A 17049-nucleotide genomic window follows, 5' to 3' on the forward strand; every position below is an offset into this window, starting at 1 on the left:
AATGACTGTACATATACAACCTATATCAGATTGCTTGCCATCTTGGGGAGAGAGAAGGTGAGGGAGAATTTGGAACACAAAAATTTAACAGAAATGAATGTTTAAAACTATCTTTATATGTAATTGGAAAAAAAGAAAAAATCGTTAAGTCTAAAAAAAAGAAAAGAGAAGCTCCCGAAGCTTTGAAAAACTGGCATCAGTAGAAGTGCTTTGCAATCCAGGCTATTCTCTTTCTTCTATTCATCTCTGGGTGCAACTCACTAGTTATTTATACTTTTTATCTCAAATACAAATACTGTTGGACAACTTCAACAGCTGGGGTATGTCACATGAGATAAATGATATTTGTTTTTATAATTATTTACATTACTATATTTATGTAATTGGTTTCTCTGTAATCCAATGTATTTCATTAAAGATTTAAAAATATTTTTCTGAGAAAGTCCATAGGTTGCACTAGACTGCCAAAACAATCCATGACACAAAAATGGTTGATAATCTTTTATAGGTTTATCCATTCAGATGCACGTTGAAATTAAGCAGTATATGTCCTTCTTCCATTTGATCTTTCTTCTGCAGATGATCCAGGCACATCCCTATTTACAAATCTCATCCAAAAAGAACCTGTAATGTCTTGGGACCTGATGCAATCAACATACTATCATTTGCAACTGGAGCTCCTAGAAGACTTCATCATCCACAAGAAATCCGTCCTTTAATGAGACTCTTGAGTTATATACCCTCCATCACAAATTCAAATATTTTGGTGAGCATATCAAGTAATATGTATTATTTGATGTTTAGTAAGAGATATTATTTTTGTTATTATATATTTTGCAGCTATCATAGAAAATTGATGATGTGATCATGTTAATTGAAGCAGATACTTGTGAAGTCATTGGAAAGTGAAAAATCTTTAATGTGAAAAGATAATCTTGAGTATAAGGGAGATACCTCAAAGTCTATCAGAAAGTCAACAACCATGTCCCCCAAATTGGCAATTTAAACATATTAACTAAAAGTTACTTTAGAATTTTTTAAAATTATTTTAATAACAACAAAAATATGTATTAATTTATCAACCAATTTATTTAAAAATCTTGTTTTGGTTTATTTTAGATACTAGTTAAACTGGATTAACATGCAAATTTGTAAATATTATTAGGTAGTTAATCTGTTCCTAACCTAGAAAAGAAATATTTAAGTTTTCTTTCATTTTCAATTCCCCACTTTCTAAAAATCAATTAGTAAAAGATGATGGTATTAAAAATTGAATTATCACTTCAATTAGTCTAATATATCAAAGTACTAAGATACCCTAATAAATCAATTGGTTTCAATAAAGTACAAACTGAAAATATGAAGTTAAAACTGTTAAAAGCAGTAGCTAGCTCCATGAAAACAGTATATTACCTTACATAGGATTTTCCAATAGATTAATTATAACCTATTAATGAAGTTATTGGGAAATTTAGTATACCTGAACTTTAGTGATTTTAAGGATTTCATTAGTGTAACTTTAAAATCTTGACAGCAAAAAAACAAACAAAAATTGATCATTCTTTTGTCTTTATTATATATTTATCACCCTTATCGCCAACTTTTCTTCTACAATTCTTTCAATCTGTGTTGAAAATATTTCAATTTAAATACTCAAAATGTCAAAATATCAAGAATATGACCTAGGGATGACAAGCCATTCTCTAATTATAAAAAGTATCTTTAAAATACTACATGAATTACTCACACTCTATGTAATTAGAAGTTATAATATCCATTCCATAATGGTGTTATCAGTAGTACAATTTTAATTTTAATTTAAGGGGTTTTTTAAAAAAGGATTTTAAAAATAAACTAACAATTTTGCAGATGCAGAAAGTGAAACTCAGAAGGACTAAATCACTACCTGAATGATTTGGTAGGAAGGGGCAGAGCCATGTTTCTAAACTCAAGTCATCTGAGGCCAAATACAGTTTTCCTCTCTGCTGAAGCACAAATTAATGAAATTTCACTATACCTATATATTATGATAATATAAAAATGTTTTCCAAAATATCAGATCTATACAATTTCTGCTTTTTCTGCCATTCCAGTTCCACCTAATTTCTTTTAAATTTCACGTTCTAATACTACCTCCAATGAAGCCTTCCAAGACAAAATTTCTTTCTCCTTTCTCTAAGAAAACTTTTTTCTCCATTTTTAATATACTTTAAAATGTTCCAGTTTACTATAGTTAAATAACTATATAATCTGCCTCCCTTCTTCACCTCCTTCCCAACTCCTACCCTGAATGACTAATATTCTGCAAAGCAAGTCTGTTGTTTTTCAGTCATGTCTGACACTGTGACCACTTTTAGGGTTTATTTTGGCAAAGACCACTAAAGTGTTTACCATTTCCTTCTCCAGCTCATTTAATAGATGAAGAACTGAGACAAACAGGATTAACAACTTGCCCAGCATCACATAGCTAAGTAAGTATCTTAGGATTTGAACTAAGGTTTTTCTGACTGTAAGCCAGTGCTCTATTCACTGTACCACCTGGCATCCCTAGTTTGGAAAGCAAGGTACCACTTCTTATTAATCATCATTATCTCCTATAATGCCTTACAAAAGGTAAGCATACACAGAGATGCGCGCGTGCGCATACACACACACACACGCACGTTTACATGAATCATCAAATAATTATTTTTAAGGCTTAAAGATGGAAGGAACCTTAAAGAACAGATGATTCAGTTCCCTGTCACTTTTTACACAGAAGTAAACTGAGGACCAAAGAAAAATGACTTGTTTCAAATCATCTAAAACATAGTAACAGGGAGAAGATGTGAACACAATTCCTTTGGTTCTGCCTCACCCCGCCTCAAGCACACTTACCCCTAATTTAAATGCTAATAAATGTATATTATTCAGTTCAGAATTATTTGAAACTACTATTGATGACTAATTACAATTTCAGTTTTTCCTCTTCTTTTCTGTAGAATCCTGGCTATTTTCAGGATCAATCTCTGTCAATTCAATAGGTATTTGGAGGGAGGCTGAAATCTGACCTGTAATTAATTGTACTGATATAGAGAACTCCTTGGGAGGAAAATCTCACTACCAGTACAGATCAATATCTACTCTCCAACTCAAGACTTTCATAGAGCTGCCGGCTGCCGCTTTGCATCTAGGGTCATACAGTATGACGCTCTATTTACTATAATCTACTAATTCTCAACAAACATTTAATAAGCATGTACTATATACAAGACACTACTGGTAGAAGCTCTTTTGTAAGTAGCTAAGAACTGGAAACTAAGATTTCTAGCAGTTGGAAAATGGCTGAAAAAACTATGGTATATCTGTGCAAAAGATTGTAACTTTTAGTTAAGAATTAAATGGAATAATCTTTGTGAAACTCTGAGATGGAAAAGAAAATGGCATATCACTCCAATATTTTTTATTTTATTTTTAAATACGTTTTTATTTTAAATATATATATATATATATTTTTTTTTCTGTCTCCCTTCCTCCTACTCCTTCCCCTAGATGGCAAGTAATCCAATATATATATATGTTAAACATGTGCAATTCTTTTGAACATATTTCCACAATTATCATGCTACACAAGAAAAATCAGATCAAAAAGGAAAAAAAAATGAGAAAGAAAATAAAATGCAAGCAAACACAAAAGAATGAAAATACTATGTTGCGAACCACACTCACTTCTCACAATCCTCTTTCTGGATGTAGATGATAGTCCCCATCACAAGTTCACTGGAACTGGCCTGAATCATCTCATTGTTGAGAGCCATGTCTATCAGTGATCATGGTATAATCGGCATAATCTTCTTGTTGCCATGTACAATGTACTCCTGGTTCTATCACTTTACTTAGCATCAGTTCATGTAAGTCTCTCCAGGTCTTTCTGAATTCATCTTGCTGATTGTTTCTTATAAAACAATAATAGTTCATCATGAATGTTTGAGGGGATGTGGGAAAGCTGGGACATTAATATATTGTTGGCGGAATTGTAAATCAATCCAGCCATTCTGGAGAGCAATTTGGAACAACACCCAAAGGGCTATCAGACTGTGCATTTTTGATCCAGCAGTGTTTCTATTGGGCTTATATCTCAAAGAGATCTTAAAGAAGGGAAAGGGACCCACATGTGCAAAAATGTTTGTCGCAATCCTTTTTGTAGTGGCAAGAAACTAGAAACTGAGGGATGCCCATCAATTGGAAAATGGCTGAATAAGTTATGGCATATGAATGTTATGGAATATCATTGTTCTGTAAGAAATGATCAGCAGGATGATTTCAGAGAGGCTTGAAGAGACCTACATGAATTGATACTGAATGAAGTGAGCAGAATCAGGAGATCATTATACACGGCAACAAGACTATACGATTATCAAGTCTGATGAACGGGGCTCTCTTCAACTATGAGATGATACAGATTAGTTGTAATGATCTTGTGATGAAGAGACAGGGCTGTGGGAACTGAGTGTGGATCACAATATAGCATTTTCACTCTTCTTGTTGTTTTGCTTGCATTTTCTTTTCTTTCTCATTTTTTTTCCCTTTTTGATCTGATTTTTCTTGTGTAGCATGACATTTGTGGAAATATGTATAAAAGAATTGCACATGTTTAACACATATCAAATCACTTGTCATCTAAGGGAGGAGTGGGAGGGAAGAAAGGGAAAAATAAAACACAAGGTTTTGTAAGGGTGAATGCTGAAAATTATCCATGTATATATTTTGAAAATAAAAAAAAGCTAAAAAACAATATTCCATAACATTCATATACCATAACTTATTCAGCCATACCACAACTGATGGTTATCCACTTAGTTTCCAGTTCCTGCCACTACAAAAAGGGCTGCCACAAACATTTTTGCACATGTGATATCTTTCCTCTTTCATAGAGCCACTGCTAGATCAAAGGGTATGCACAGTTTGATAGCCCTTTGGGCATAGTTTCAAATTGCTCTCAAGAATGGTTGAAGCAGTTCACAACTCCACCAACAGTGTATTGGTATCCCAGTTTTCCCACATCCCCTCCAACATTTATCATTTATCTTTTCCTGTCATCTTAGCCAATCTAAGAGGTGTGTAGTGGTATCTCAGAGAATTGTCTTAATTTGCATTTCTCTGATTAATAGTGATTTAGAGCATTTTTTCATATGACTAGAAATTGTTTTAATTTCTTTGACTGAAAATTGTTCATATCTTTTGACCATTTATCAATTGAAGAATGGCTTCAATTCTTATAAAGTTGAGTCACTTCTCTATATATTTTAGAAATGAGGCTTTTATCAGAACCCTTAGATGTAAAAATTTCCCCCCATTTTTCTGCTTCCCTTTTAATAATTTTATCTGCATGGGTTTTGTTTGTACAAAAATTTTCAACTTAATATAATCAAAATCATCCATTTTGCATTTCATAATGTTGTCTAGTTCTTCTTTAGCCATACATTTGTTCCTTCTCCATAGATATGAGAGGTAGACTATCCTTTATTTTTCTAATTTGCTTATGGTATCACTCTTTATGTCTAAATCATGAACCCATTTCAATCTTATCTTATTATAGGAAGTGAAGTGTTGGTCAATGCCTACCTCCTCATTCTTTCTGTAGATGTCCTTTTTCCATTCCCACTCCAATCACTGAATTCAGTGATTTTACCATAGTATTTTCCAATGTCCCCAGCAATTTTTGTCAAAGAGTGAATTCTTATTCCAGAAGCTGGAGTCTTTGGGTTTATCAAATATTAGATTACTATAGTCCCTGACTATTGTATTTTGTCAACCTAGCTTATTTCACTGACCAACAACTCTTTCTTAAGCAGTACCAAATGGTTTTGATGACTGCTGCAGGTAGGCCAACTTCATTTGCATTGTTTTTCATTAATTCCTTTGAAATTCTTGACCTTTTATTGTTCCAGATGAACTTTATTATTTTTTTTCTAGCTCTGTAATTTCTTGCCAATTTGACTATTATAGCACTGAGTAGATAAATTTACATAGGATTGAGATTTTTATTGTATTTGCTCGACCTACCCATGAGCACTTGATATTCTTCCAATTGTTTAGATCTGACTTTGTATGGAAAATGTTCACTCCAGTATTTTTGCCAAGAAAACCCAAAATGGTATCATGAAGAGTAAGACACAATTGAAATGGCTGAACAACAAAGAGGTAGGTAGTATGTCTCCCCCCATTGGTCTGCCTAAAGAGGTAATTAGGTCTTCAAGCAAAAACTGAAGACTTGTCTGGCATGTTGTAGAAGAAATATTTACTACTTTTCAACTCCAACAACTTGTGATTCTGAACACGGATCATTAATGTCTAATGGGAAAAAATACAAAAACCATAAAAATGGCTATAATAAAAAGCAGAATGTACGTTAGAAGTGTGCAAAGTATTATTAAAGTTAAATCGAAAGTGCTTCTTAATTTTTAATAAATCAGAAAATACAAATTTCACTGAAAAATTATCTCAAACTGGTTACTCTTTACCTCCTCTTTCAAAATAGCCACAAAATCTTTTACTACATAACAAAAATCTTTCACAATTTATGTAAATTCCCCAAGTCTTCTTGTCTTGAATAAGCCTATTTACTAAAAAGAAAAATTACAACAGTGAATAATTACATAATTTTTATACATTCCAGGTTTCTAACATTTTTACATATTCTAACATCAGAAACTGTCCAATCTCTACTATTTGACCAATGTGGTAAAACTTTTCCATTTCAGACTCAGTATAACCAAAACTCACCTTCTTCATTCAACTCTTATCTTTTTCTTACCTTTCCTATTTTGGTTAATGGCACCAGTTACTTAATCTCTCTGAGCCTAGTTCCCAAATCTTCTTCTTCTAGAGGAAAGGGTGAGGGGCAATACTGAGCTACAACATTGGATTACACATTTATAGCTGAAAAGGATCTTGGAATCCACTGAGACAAACTCATTTTACAGAAGAAAATATCTTAAGATCACTTTTGGCTCTAAAATTGCATTATCTTCCCAGGCATCGAAATCTCAGGTTCATCTTTGATTTCCCCTTCCTGCCCATATCCAATTATTTATTTGTTAAGCCTTAGCCTCCCTACCTCCTCATTCTTTCTATAGATGTCCTTTTTCCATTCCCACTCCAATCACTGAATTCAGACCCTCATTACCTCATGCTAAAACAGTCTACTTCATAAAACTGGTTTCTCTACTTGCAGACTATCCTAGCCCCCATCCCCACCTCTTTAAAATAAACTTTATACTATAGCCTTCCTCTGAAGGTTACAAAACTATTACTTCCCTGATATGAACTTTAAGAGCTAACTACTGTCTACCAAATAGAAATAATCATTTTCCAATTAATAAATGGTCAAAGAATATGAACAATAAGTTTTCAAAGGATGGAAAAGGACCATGTGACTAATCCCCCAAATCACCAATAATTAGAAAAAGTGAAAATTAAAGCAACTCTGAGGCTGCTCTCACATACATCAGGTTGGAAAAGTTGACAAGAAAAAGTGATGGAGCTAGAGTAAAACATGTACATTGATAAACTACTATCTATGAATTGATCCAACTTAGGTATTCAGGGAAGATTAGTACCTCTGGTGTGAGAACTTGCTAAACCCTTTTCAGGGCTCATCTACCTTTGGTGTCTACCTGTCATACAACTCTCACCTGTGACTTTAAGAAGCTGCAATGGCCCCAGTCTTGTGAATCCCTTTCATCAGATAGGCTAAACTAAGATTTAAGAGAACCAACAGGCCTCAAACCCAATGAGTTAGGGAGATGTCTATCCCAAGCATGTGAAAAATCTCACACCACAGCCCGAAGTCCCACAGTCCTTCCCTTCCCCCCCCCCCCCAACAATGAGTAAATGAGAACAATTTGTCCCAATGGCCATGAAGGCAACCGAAAAACTATGGAGTGCTTTATCTTGGTCCGACTTTGAAGATTCATTATTTCCTGGGCTATCACCAGTCATCCTGACCTAGGCTTTGATTGCTCGAGAAAACAAATGTGAGGCTGAATACTTTGTGTAACTCTGCCTCGGTTAAATCACAAACAAGTTATCCCATGATGCCATTGGTCCTTTTCAAAAACAAAGGGCTGAACAACAAAGTAATTTGGAACCATATCCCAAAGTCATTAAACTGTTCATCTTTTGATGTAGCCACCTCATGGACTCTGCCTATATCCAAGAGAGAGCAAAAAAAGAGGGGGAAAAAAACCTATTTGTACAAAAATATTTATAGTTGATCTTTTGGTGGTGACAAAAAAATTAGAAATTTAATTAGAAACTAAGGAGGTACCCATCAACTAAGGAATGGATGAACAAATTACATTATATAAATGTAATAAAATAGTTATATAGTAAGAAAATTGTTAACAGCTAGTATTTAGGTACTGGGTTAAGATTTGCAAAGTGTTTTAGTTATCTTCACAATCTCCATTTTACATATAAGGAAACTTGAGGCTAAGAAAGATTAAGAAATTTGGCCAGTCACAAAGCAAATAAATGTCTGAATCAGGATTTGAATTCAGGTCTTCCTGACTCAAAGTCCAAAGGGACTTTTCCAAAAAAAAAAAAAAAAACCTGAAAATATCTGTATGAATTTTTGCAGAATAAATTCAGCAGAGTCAGAAGAATAATTTATAAAATAACAATACCATAAAACAAGCAGACAGACTTAAGAAACATGATCAATGAAATGGTCAAAGGATAGGAACAGACAATTTTTGAGCTGAAGAAATTAAAATCATTTCTAATCACATGAAAAAATGTTCTAAGTTACTATTGATCAGAGAAATGCAAATTAAGACAACTCTGAGGTACCACTACATACCTCTCAGATTGGCTAAAATGACAGGAAAAGATGATAAATGTTGGAGGGTATGTTGGGAAAACTGGGACACCAATACATTATTGGTGGAGTTGTAAACTGATCCAGCCATTATGGAGTGCAAATTGGAACTGTGTCCAAAAGACTATAAAATGTGCATGCCCTTCGACCCAGTAGTATTTCTCTACTGGACTTATATCCCAAGGAGATCATAAAAATGGGAAAAGGACCCACCCACGTGTGCAAAAATGTTTGTCACAGCCCTTTTTGTAGTGACAAGGAACTTGAAAACTGAATTGATACCTATCAGCTAGTGGTATATGAATGTTGTGTAATATTATTATTCAATCAGAAACCATCAGCAGGATGATTTCAGAAAGGTCTAAAGAAACTTACATGAATTGATGCCATATGAAATGAATAGAACCAAGAAAACATGGAACACAGCAACAAGAAGATTATGTGATGATCAACTCTGATGGACTTGGCTCTTTTCCACAATGAGATGATTCAGGCCAATTCCAATAAACTAGTGATGGAAAGAACCAAGTGCATCGGAGAGAGGACTATGAGGCTGAATATGGATCACAACAGTATTTTCACCTCCAACATTTATCATCTTTTCCTGTCATTTTTTCAAAAACTATCTTTGTATATATTTTGAAAAATAAAAAGCTATTACAAAAATAGAAATAAAAAGCTATAGTACAAAAATGAATATTGAAAACTATCATTACATGTATATGGAAAATAAAATACTACTAAAAATACCAAGGGAAAAAAACCAAACACCATGATGAATGAAAAAAAAAAAAAAAAAAAGGCATGCTTTTTTGAACTCTGCTCAATTTATTCAATGGTAACATGCTATCTATCTCCATAAAGCAATGGACACAAAATGCAGAATAAGAAATTTTTTTTTGACATGGCCAACAGGAATCAGTTTTGCTAGCCTATGCATATTTGTTACAATGGTTTTTCGGTTCTTTTTTTTTTTTTTAAAGCAATGGATGCATGTAGGAGGGAGAGAAAATAAATGTCCTGTTTGACAATTTTTAAATAATTTTAAAAAATAAAGATGAAATTCCTTAGCCTTGCTTTTACTCTTCACAACCTACCTTTCTAGTCATATGTCCTGTATACTTTTCTATACTGAATCCAAACTGGACTTTTCACTATGCTTTCCTGATCTTATCTCTTAATTATTTCCTATTCCTGGACTTCTCTCCCCTTCAGGTTTTCCTTCTCAGTTTCTTTTGCTGGATCATTAACCTGATCATATCCCCTAACTCTGAGGATATCCAAAGATTCTATCTTGTCCTTGCACTACATCCTCTTCTCCCTCTATACTATCTCTTGGTAACATCATAACTATAATCTCAGCTAAATGAGAATGGAGAAAAAGGCAAGGAAATGAATACTGAAATTGAAATAAAAGGCACAGCTTTTAATGTTTATTCTACAGAATTCTCTGAAAATCATAAAAAATGTGTGACCTACCATGGATTTGTACCACAAATATAATTATCATCTCTATATCAGATCAATCCATGCTGTTCTAATTTCTCCACTGGGGTCCAGCATTACTTAAAGTTATTTCAAAATAGATATCCTGTAGGCATCTCAAATTCAATGTGTCAAAATCAGAAATATCTTTTTTTCTCCTCTAAAGTTTCACCCATTACCAAAATTTCCTTTCTGCTGAGGGTACCATCATCTTTCTAGTTACTCAGATTAACAACCTGGATATAACATTCCACTCTTCACACTTATCCCATTTAATCAGTTAACAAATCTTGATTGTTCCTACATTTCTCACATATGTCATCTTTTCTTTACTTACACAATATCCACCCTAGCTCAGACCCTCATTACTTGTCACATGAATGGAGAGTCATAATAGTCTCCATAATAGTGTCTTCCTGACTCAGTTCTCTTCCACTCCAATATATTTTCTTCACAGATGCTAAATAAATTTTTCTAAAGTACAGATCGACCCAACTCGTCCCCTACTCAATATACCATAATCTCTATTCCCTCCCGCCTAATCTACCTTTCCAACTTTATTACACAATATAATCTTTCACACACCGCAGTTCAAACTAGCCATCTTCCTCATATCTGCCTTTTATAATCCCCAGTTGTCTTTAAGATTCACCTAAACCATCACTTTATACATAGAGCTTGTGAGCTTCTAACACTTTTCTCAAAATATTATCTTGTAGCTATTTTCTATCAACTTACATATTTCTGCAGGTTAATCCATAAACTCCTTAAAAGTAGTGATTATTTCACTTTTGTGTTGGTATTCCCAGTGCTAGACACAGACCTGCCTTATACTTCATATTTCAACCACCAGTAAACATTTTTTGAGTACCTACTCTATGCCAGGCACTATGCTAAGTGCTAGGGATACAGAAAGACAAAATAAGTTCCTGCCCTCAAGAAACTCACAATCTAAGAAGGCAGTAAATTTAATGCAGGATCTCCCATTCTTCATGCAATTACATTTTCCAGGAAGCTTTCCTTGAATCTTAGTCAGAAGTGTTTCTCCCCCTGTTCTGAACTCTAAGGGACATCTTATTTTACATCTTTTGCTCAAGTATGTTCTAGATTGTATTATTTTTTAAATCTCTTCTATTGATTTTAAGTTTGTTTAAAGTCAAACTCTGCTCCAAAATTGGTTTCCATGTTGGATGTGAGCTCCTCTATTAGGATGTGAGCTCCCTAAGAATAGGAACTGTCTTTGTCTTTCTTGTATCCCCATCCTTAGCACAGAGTCTAGCACATGTGATATCCATGTTTGTTAAGTGCCCTTCAGCACCCAGCACAGTGCCTTGATTGCATCCTCTAAAAAATAAAAAAAAAAGAGCACATTTTCTAACTTTTTCAAAGGAGAATTCTCTAGAATAAACTTCAAAAGGTATACCCTTAATTTCAACTTCAGAAGACAATTCTCACTTTACAAAAATTCCCATCATACAAATGCAGCTTACAGAAAGACTTTGAAACTACATTTAAAAAAAAAAAAAAACAACTCTATGTTAACTTTACTGTGCACTTTCTATTCCATACCCTCTTCTTGCACCTGCTCTTTTGCTTGGTGCTCCACAACCTCCCAAGCCCAAAAAAAAAAAAAAAAAAAAAAACCTTTAAAAAAACAAACTCCAAAGGAAAGCATAAGGGAAGAGATCTTCATAGATGCTACTGCCTCAGGTTCATGGGGCTTGACAGGAGACCTCCTGAACAGAGAAAAGAGACCTTTGCCCTATTCTGCCCACTTGCCTGTGTATCCAATCCTATGAATCTCTGTGTCTGTCTTCCCTGCCTTCACTCAGGTACTACATGTCTGTGCCCACCAACCCCCACTGTTAACAAGTCTCAGTGCTCTCCTGGCTGGGCCCATGTGGCTGCCCCTTCCCTCCCAAATTTTCATCTGGGTTCTGATCTTGCAGGCTCCCTTGATCCACAGGCAGGAAGCCCCTTTCCTTCCTAACTCTCTTCTCCACAATACATGCAAACTGGCATTATATAAAAATACACGAATCACTTTATGTGGGTCCGAGGACCAGTCCACTTACATAAAGCAAGATTTGTCACTGACCAGTCCAGTTATGTAAAGAACTGTCTGTATTCTTCGCCCTCCCTTTTCTAATCTCATTTAACAAAGTTTGTTAATTAGGCCAATCGACTTGACCTCAGTAATCACAGTGCCTGGGAGTAGTTAATTTATGGAAGAAATTCATTAATCCACATATATGACTCAAATAATTGTTTTATATCAGAGAAAGCTCAGCAACTCCCTGCACTAATATATGACTCAAATAGTTGTTTTCAATTTAGGATTTCTCTGGATATATCAGAAAAAGCTTAGCAACTCCCTGCACTAATCTTAAAGTGAACTGTCATGCCCTGTAAGAAATATTTATAAGGTCATAATTAGAAAGATATCAACTACAGCTCTGTCCAGATTATTATTTTTTTTTTCCTTATTGCTTAACATTAAGGCTGGATACTGGAGAATACACAAACAACAATGAAGTACCAGTGGAATCCAAGTTAAAAAATGGTTTAAATTATGTAATTGTACATACAGTAAGTCTACAATGTAAAATGGCAAACAAAAAGTCCTTGAAAACAAATAAATTTAATAAATTATAATGATGAAAATCACCTTTTTCACCTCAAACAGTTACTAAATACAAAATAAGCTTCAATATAGTCAAAACCAATGGAGAATCTTCTTTTTACCTGGAACTTATGTAAAAGAAATTATCACTTTTCTTCTAATAACTGAACTCTGGGGGAAAAAAACAGCCAACCATAAGGGCAAACTTAAAACGATAGCAAAATATACCTTTAACCCTTCCTAGAGTCAGTACTTTTTACAGACTGATTTAATCTTTTAGCTTTTCTTTAACTCCACAAAGAATTACCAATTTAGAGAAAATATAGTTTCAGTAAAACACACCTTAAGAACAAAGTTAAGATTCCATATAGTACTTTTCTCTCTTCCCTTCCAGTTACTAGGTTACAAATATTTTTAAAGTAGCATCTCTTTTACCACAATCTAATGCCCCACCCTAATCTGAGGGGGTCAAGATATCTCCAAGAGCTGTCAATGATAACACAATTAAAAAACGAGAACTTAAGGAAGTTGATTAAAGATAAATTCTGCAACAGGCAGTACTTTCCTCTTCCAGTGAGTAAAAGGGGCCTAGAAACAACCCAAACAAATCTCCCTAAACACCGTTCTAGAGATCCTCCTCAGGCTAGGCTTGTGAATACAAGAGCCGGGGGGAAGGCAGGGAAAGGGTGCGATTTTTAAGGAGACGTTATAAAGTGTCAGATTTTAATCCACAACCTTTAACATTGGCAAATACAGCACAAGGACCCAGGGGATCGACAGAAATATTTCAAACCTCGGTGTACGCTCTTCTCAGGACTTGGGACCGGTTAATGGGGGAGGGGAAAGTGGATAGGTAGATTCTTTTCACCCAGAAGGGACTTGTGCTAAGGAGCCACGGAGCCCACAAAGGGCCAAAGAGGTGTCCCGAGTCCCCGAGGGAATAAGCCCAATCTCGAATCTCGGCGCCCCGGGGGGGGGGGGGGGGAGAAAAAGGGGGGGGTCATTTATGGAAGATATCGAGATCTGGGCGCGCTCCTTCTGATTGGCCTCGGGGGGATGCCCAGCCTGTGGGCCCAGCTCCGAGGAGAGCGAGCCGACTCTCCCTTTCTGCCGCTAGGCTCGCTCTCCGTTCCTCCTCCAGGTCGGCAGACGGAGGAGCCGCGCCAGGGAGGGCAAGCGTGGGAGAGCGGGATGAGGAGCCGGCCAACAGGGGAAGGGGCAGCGGGTCTGGCGGGGGAGGGGGGGCACAGTTTCCCCTAAAGCCCGGAAAGGAGCCGGCAGAGGCGGTGGTCGCCCTAAGGAAGAAGAGGCTTCGATGGAGGGGGATGGAACATGGAAGGGAACGAAAGGATGAGCAGCGGGGATGTCACCCCAAATGAAGAAACAGTGATTGGAAGGGCTGCCCTAAACAGGCAAGGGCAGCGATGGAGAGAGAGAGCTTAAAGGGGAAGAAGAGGCAGAGGCTGACGGAAGGGAAGAAGGGGCCGCCAAAGCAGGGGTTACCCTGGGGGGGAAAGGGGGCCGTGACGGGGGGGGGTGGCCGGGGCTGGGGAGAAAAGGCGGGGGTCAGCGCCCGCACCCCCCGCGTCGGGATGCCCCGGAGCTACAGCTAGGCACGGTCACTTGCACACGCGCACACCCTCGCTCGCACTCACCATGTAGAGGGTGAAGGGCAGGCCGAGCAGGAATAGCCACAGGTAGAGGTGCAGCGCGTTCACGAAGGTGCCTTGGTGCGGGTCGTAGTACCAGCCGCCGCTCAGCGCGGCCCACACCCCCTGCCGGAGGATTTGCAGCGTCTGGGACCCCATCCCCGCCCGCCCGCGCCCCGAGCCCGCGCCCGCGCCCGCCGCGGCCCCCGTCTATCCCCCTTCGGAGCGCGGGGAGATGGGACCGGCGCCGCCGCGGCTGAGGCTGCTACTAGTGCCGGAGGAGGAGGAAGAGGAGGAGGAGGAGGAGCCCGGTCTGCGGAGGGCCGCCGCAGCCGCCATCTTGTCCCCTAACACCCCGAGCGGGGCCCCCGCCGCCGCCGCCGCCGCCGGCCTGCCGCCAGAGCCCCCGGGCCCCGCCCGCCGCCACGACCGCGACCCGATCCCCCGCCAGTCAGCCTCCTGCACGCTCACGCTCGGCTAGGGGGAGAGGGAGGCCCAGCTCGGGAGAGCCGCACCCCCTCCGGCTCCGCCCCCTCCTTCCTTCAGCCCCCTCCTCCCTCCGGGCTCCCCTCCTTCTCGCCCCCTCCCCTCCGCGCAGGCGCTCTCTGCCGCCCTCTCTCGCCCTCGCCCAGAAGCGCTTGGAGAGGAAAGCGGGCACCAGGCTGGGGCTGTTCGCAGCTGTTCCGGCGTGGGGTTAAGGAGCTTTAAAAGTCACATTTAAAGTGCCAGCGAGTGGGCCTTCTTGCTAGCTTCCAAACGGGGATGCGTTTCTGGCGCCTCCTGCTTCAGAGAAAAAGCAGTTCGTCTTCCCTTCAGTGTACCCCCCCCCCCCCCCCCCACACACACACTACGTCTCTACCAAAAATTACATTAGCCATGGCGACAGACTCTGGTGCCCATTATAGGCCTATAGGAAACGAGGATGCTTATGAAAGGATTGCCCACCCTTCCATTCACACAGTCTAAAAATAATTTACTGCACAAGTGGGCTAGAAGGTATACTGCCGTCCCTCAGATGTGAAAAAGAGCCAGACTTTTATAGCTAATGGGGGCTTACTCGTGCCAAGGCTAGATAAAGACAGAAATTATTGCATGAAGTAGGCAAGGAGAGCAGGGGAAAGATGAGTATTTTTTTTTTTTTAGTTTCTAGCAGATAACTTGACAACATTGCTGGAAAAAACAAATGATGGCTTGACAGTAAAAGAACTATGTTTTGAATCTCAGTTTTGCTATACCTTGGGCTCATCATTCACTTCTTTGGGCCTGAGTGTTCTCGTTAAAATGAAATCGAAGTAGTTGATCTCTAAAGTTCTAAACACTATAAAAGTCTCATTTATCATCAGTAACTTTAAAAAAAAAAAAGTGATTTCCACTTAGGCACTGTCAGATTGTCAACACCAGAAATAAATATGGTTTAACCAGTGGAAATAATATTTTAAGAGATGAATTGCCATTCACTTTGTAGTTGCATCCACAGGAACATTGATGAGAGTCTCTTGAGAACAGAGACTGCTTGCTTCTCTGTTTTCGTTCCTAGTAAGGAATTTATAATTTTTTTCATTCATTCATAATCTGTACTTACAAAATCATAATATATTCCTAAATTCTATTCCAAAGTTCAGTTTATTCATTTTTACCCTAATCTCAAATGACATTGGTTCATTGTACTGCTGTTTCTCTGGTTCTTAAAATAGAAGTCATTTTTAGTGCAGCATAATATTCCCAAAATATCTGGTCTCAGTTGAAACAAATAAAATAAATTAAGGATCAAGTTTATATCCCCAGTTGATGAGGTAAACTAAAACACAATTAAAAATACTCACTATTCTGAATGGAATCTCTTTCAAATGATGAAGAACTGAAGTGTTCTGAGGCTATCAGGCTGGTGAGCATCAAACGCAGCAGACATCAGAAGCTGAGGTTGATCCAAATAAAACCTATCTATTTAGATTGTGAGTTGAAAGATTATGCTTACAAAAAATAAAATACAAGATTTTTTAAAACACGTAAAGAAATCATTATAATAGACAATTTGAATATCACCTACCCCATTTCTAAGTATGTCAATTTTTGGATAATAGAAATACATCTTTCAGTAAACGACCTAGTTTGACTATGATAGAAGAAAATCTCCAGGGCAATTTTGTTTCTTCCATAACTTCAACAGTCAGAAGTAATGTTTTGCTTTCTTATGATCTTAAGGCCATTTTGCTCCAATAAGAGCTCCTGAAGTTAGTGGTAGATTTTTGGGAGAAATTGTCATTTGTCTTAAGCCAAAATTTTCTTATCTGTAAAATGGAAATAACAGCATGTACCTCTTAAGGTTGTTTTGAGAATGAGTTGAGACAATATATGTAAACCATTCTAAAAATCTGAAAGCACTATCTAGACTAGCAGAGGTAAGATTAGGAGGCACCTGGGTGATTCGT

General features: G+C 37.6%; 1 protein-coding gene across 9 annotated transcripts in view; it reads right to left on the reverse strand.

Annotated features, from left to right (window-relative positions):
* Positions 1 to 14816, reverse strand: part of PCNX1 (pecanex 1) — a 222299-nt gene extending 207483 nt beyond the window's left edge. For all 9 annotated transcript variants that reach the window (XM_031952602.1, XM_031952601.1, XM_031952600.1 and 6 more), the window contains exon 1: positions 14627 to 14816. In XM_031952602.1, coding sequence (XP_031808462.1) covers positions 14627 to 14779 — 153 coding nt within the window. In that variant the 5' untranslated portion in view covers positions 14780 to 14816. The remainder of the gene's footprint in view (positions 1 to 14626) is intronic.
* Between the last annotated feature and the right edge of the window lie 2233 nt (positions 14817 to 17049).

This window comes from Sarcophilus harrisii, chromosome 2 (genome assembly GCF_902635505.1).
Source record: "Sarcophilus harrisii chromosome 2, mSarHar1.11, whole genome shotgun sequence".
Lineage (NCBI taxonomy): Eukaryota > Metazoa > Chordata > Mammalia > Dasyuromorphia > Dasyuridae > Sarcophilus > Sarcophilus harrisii.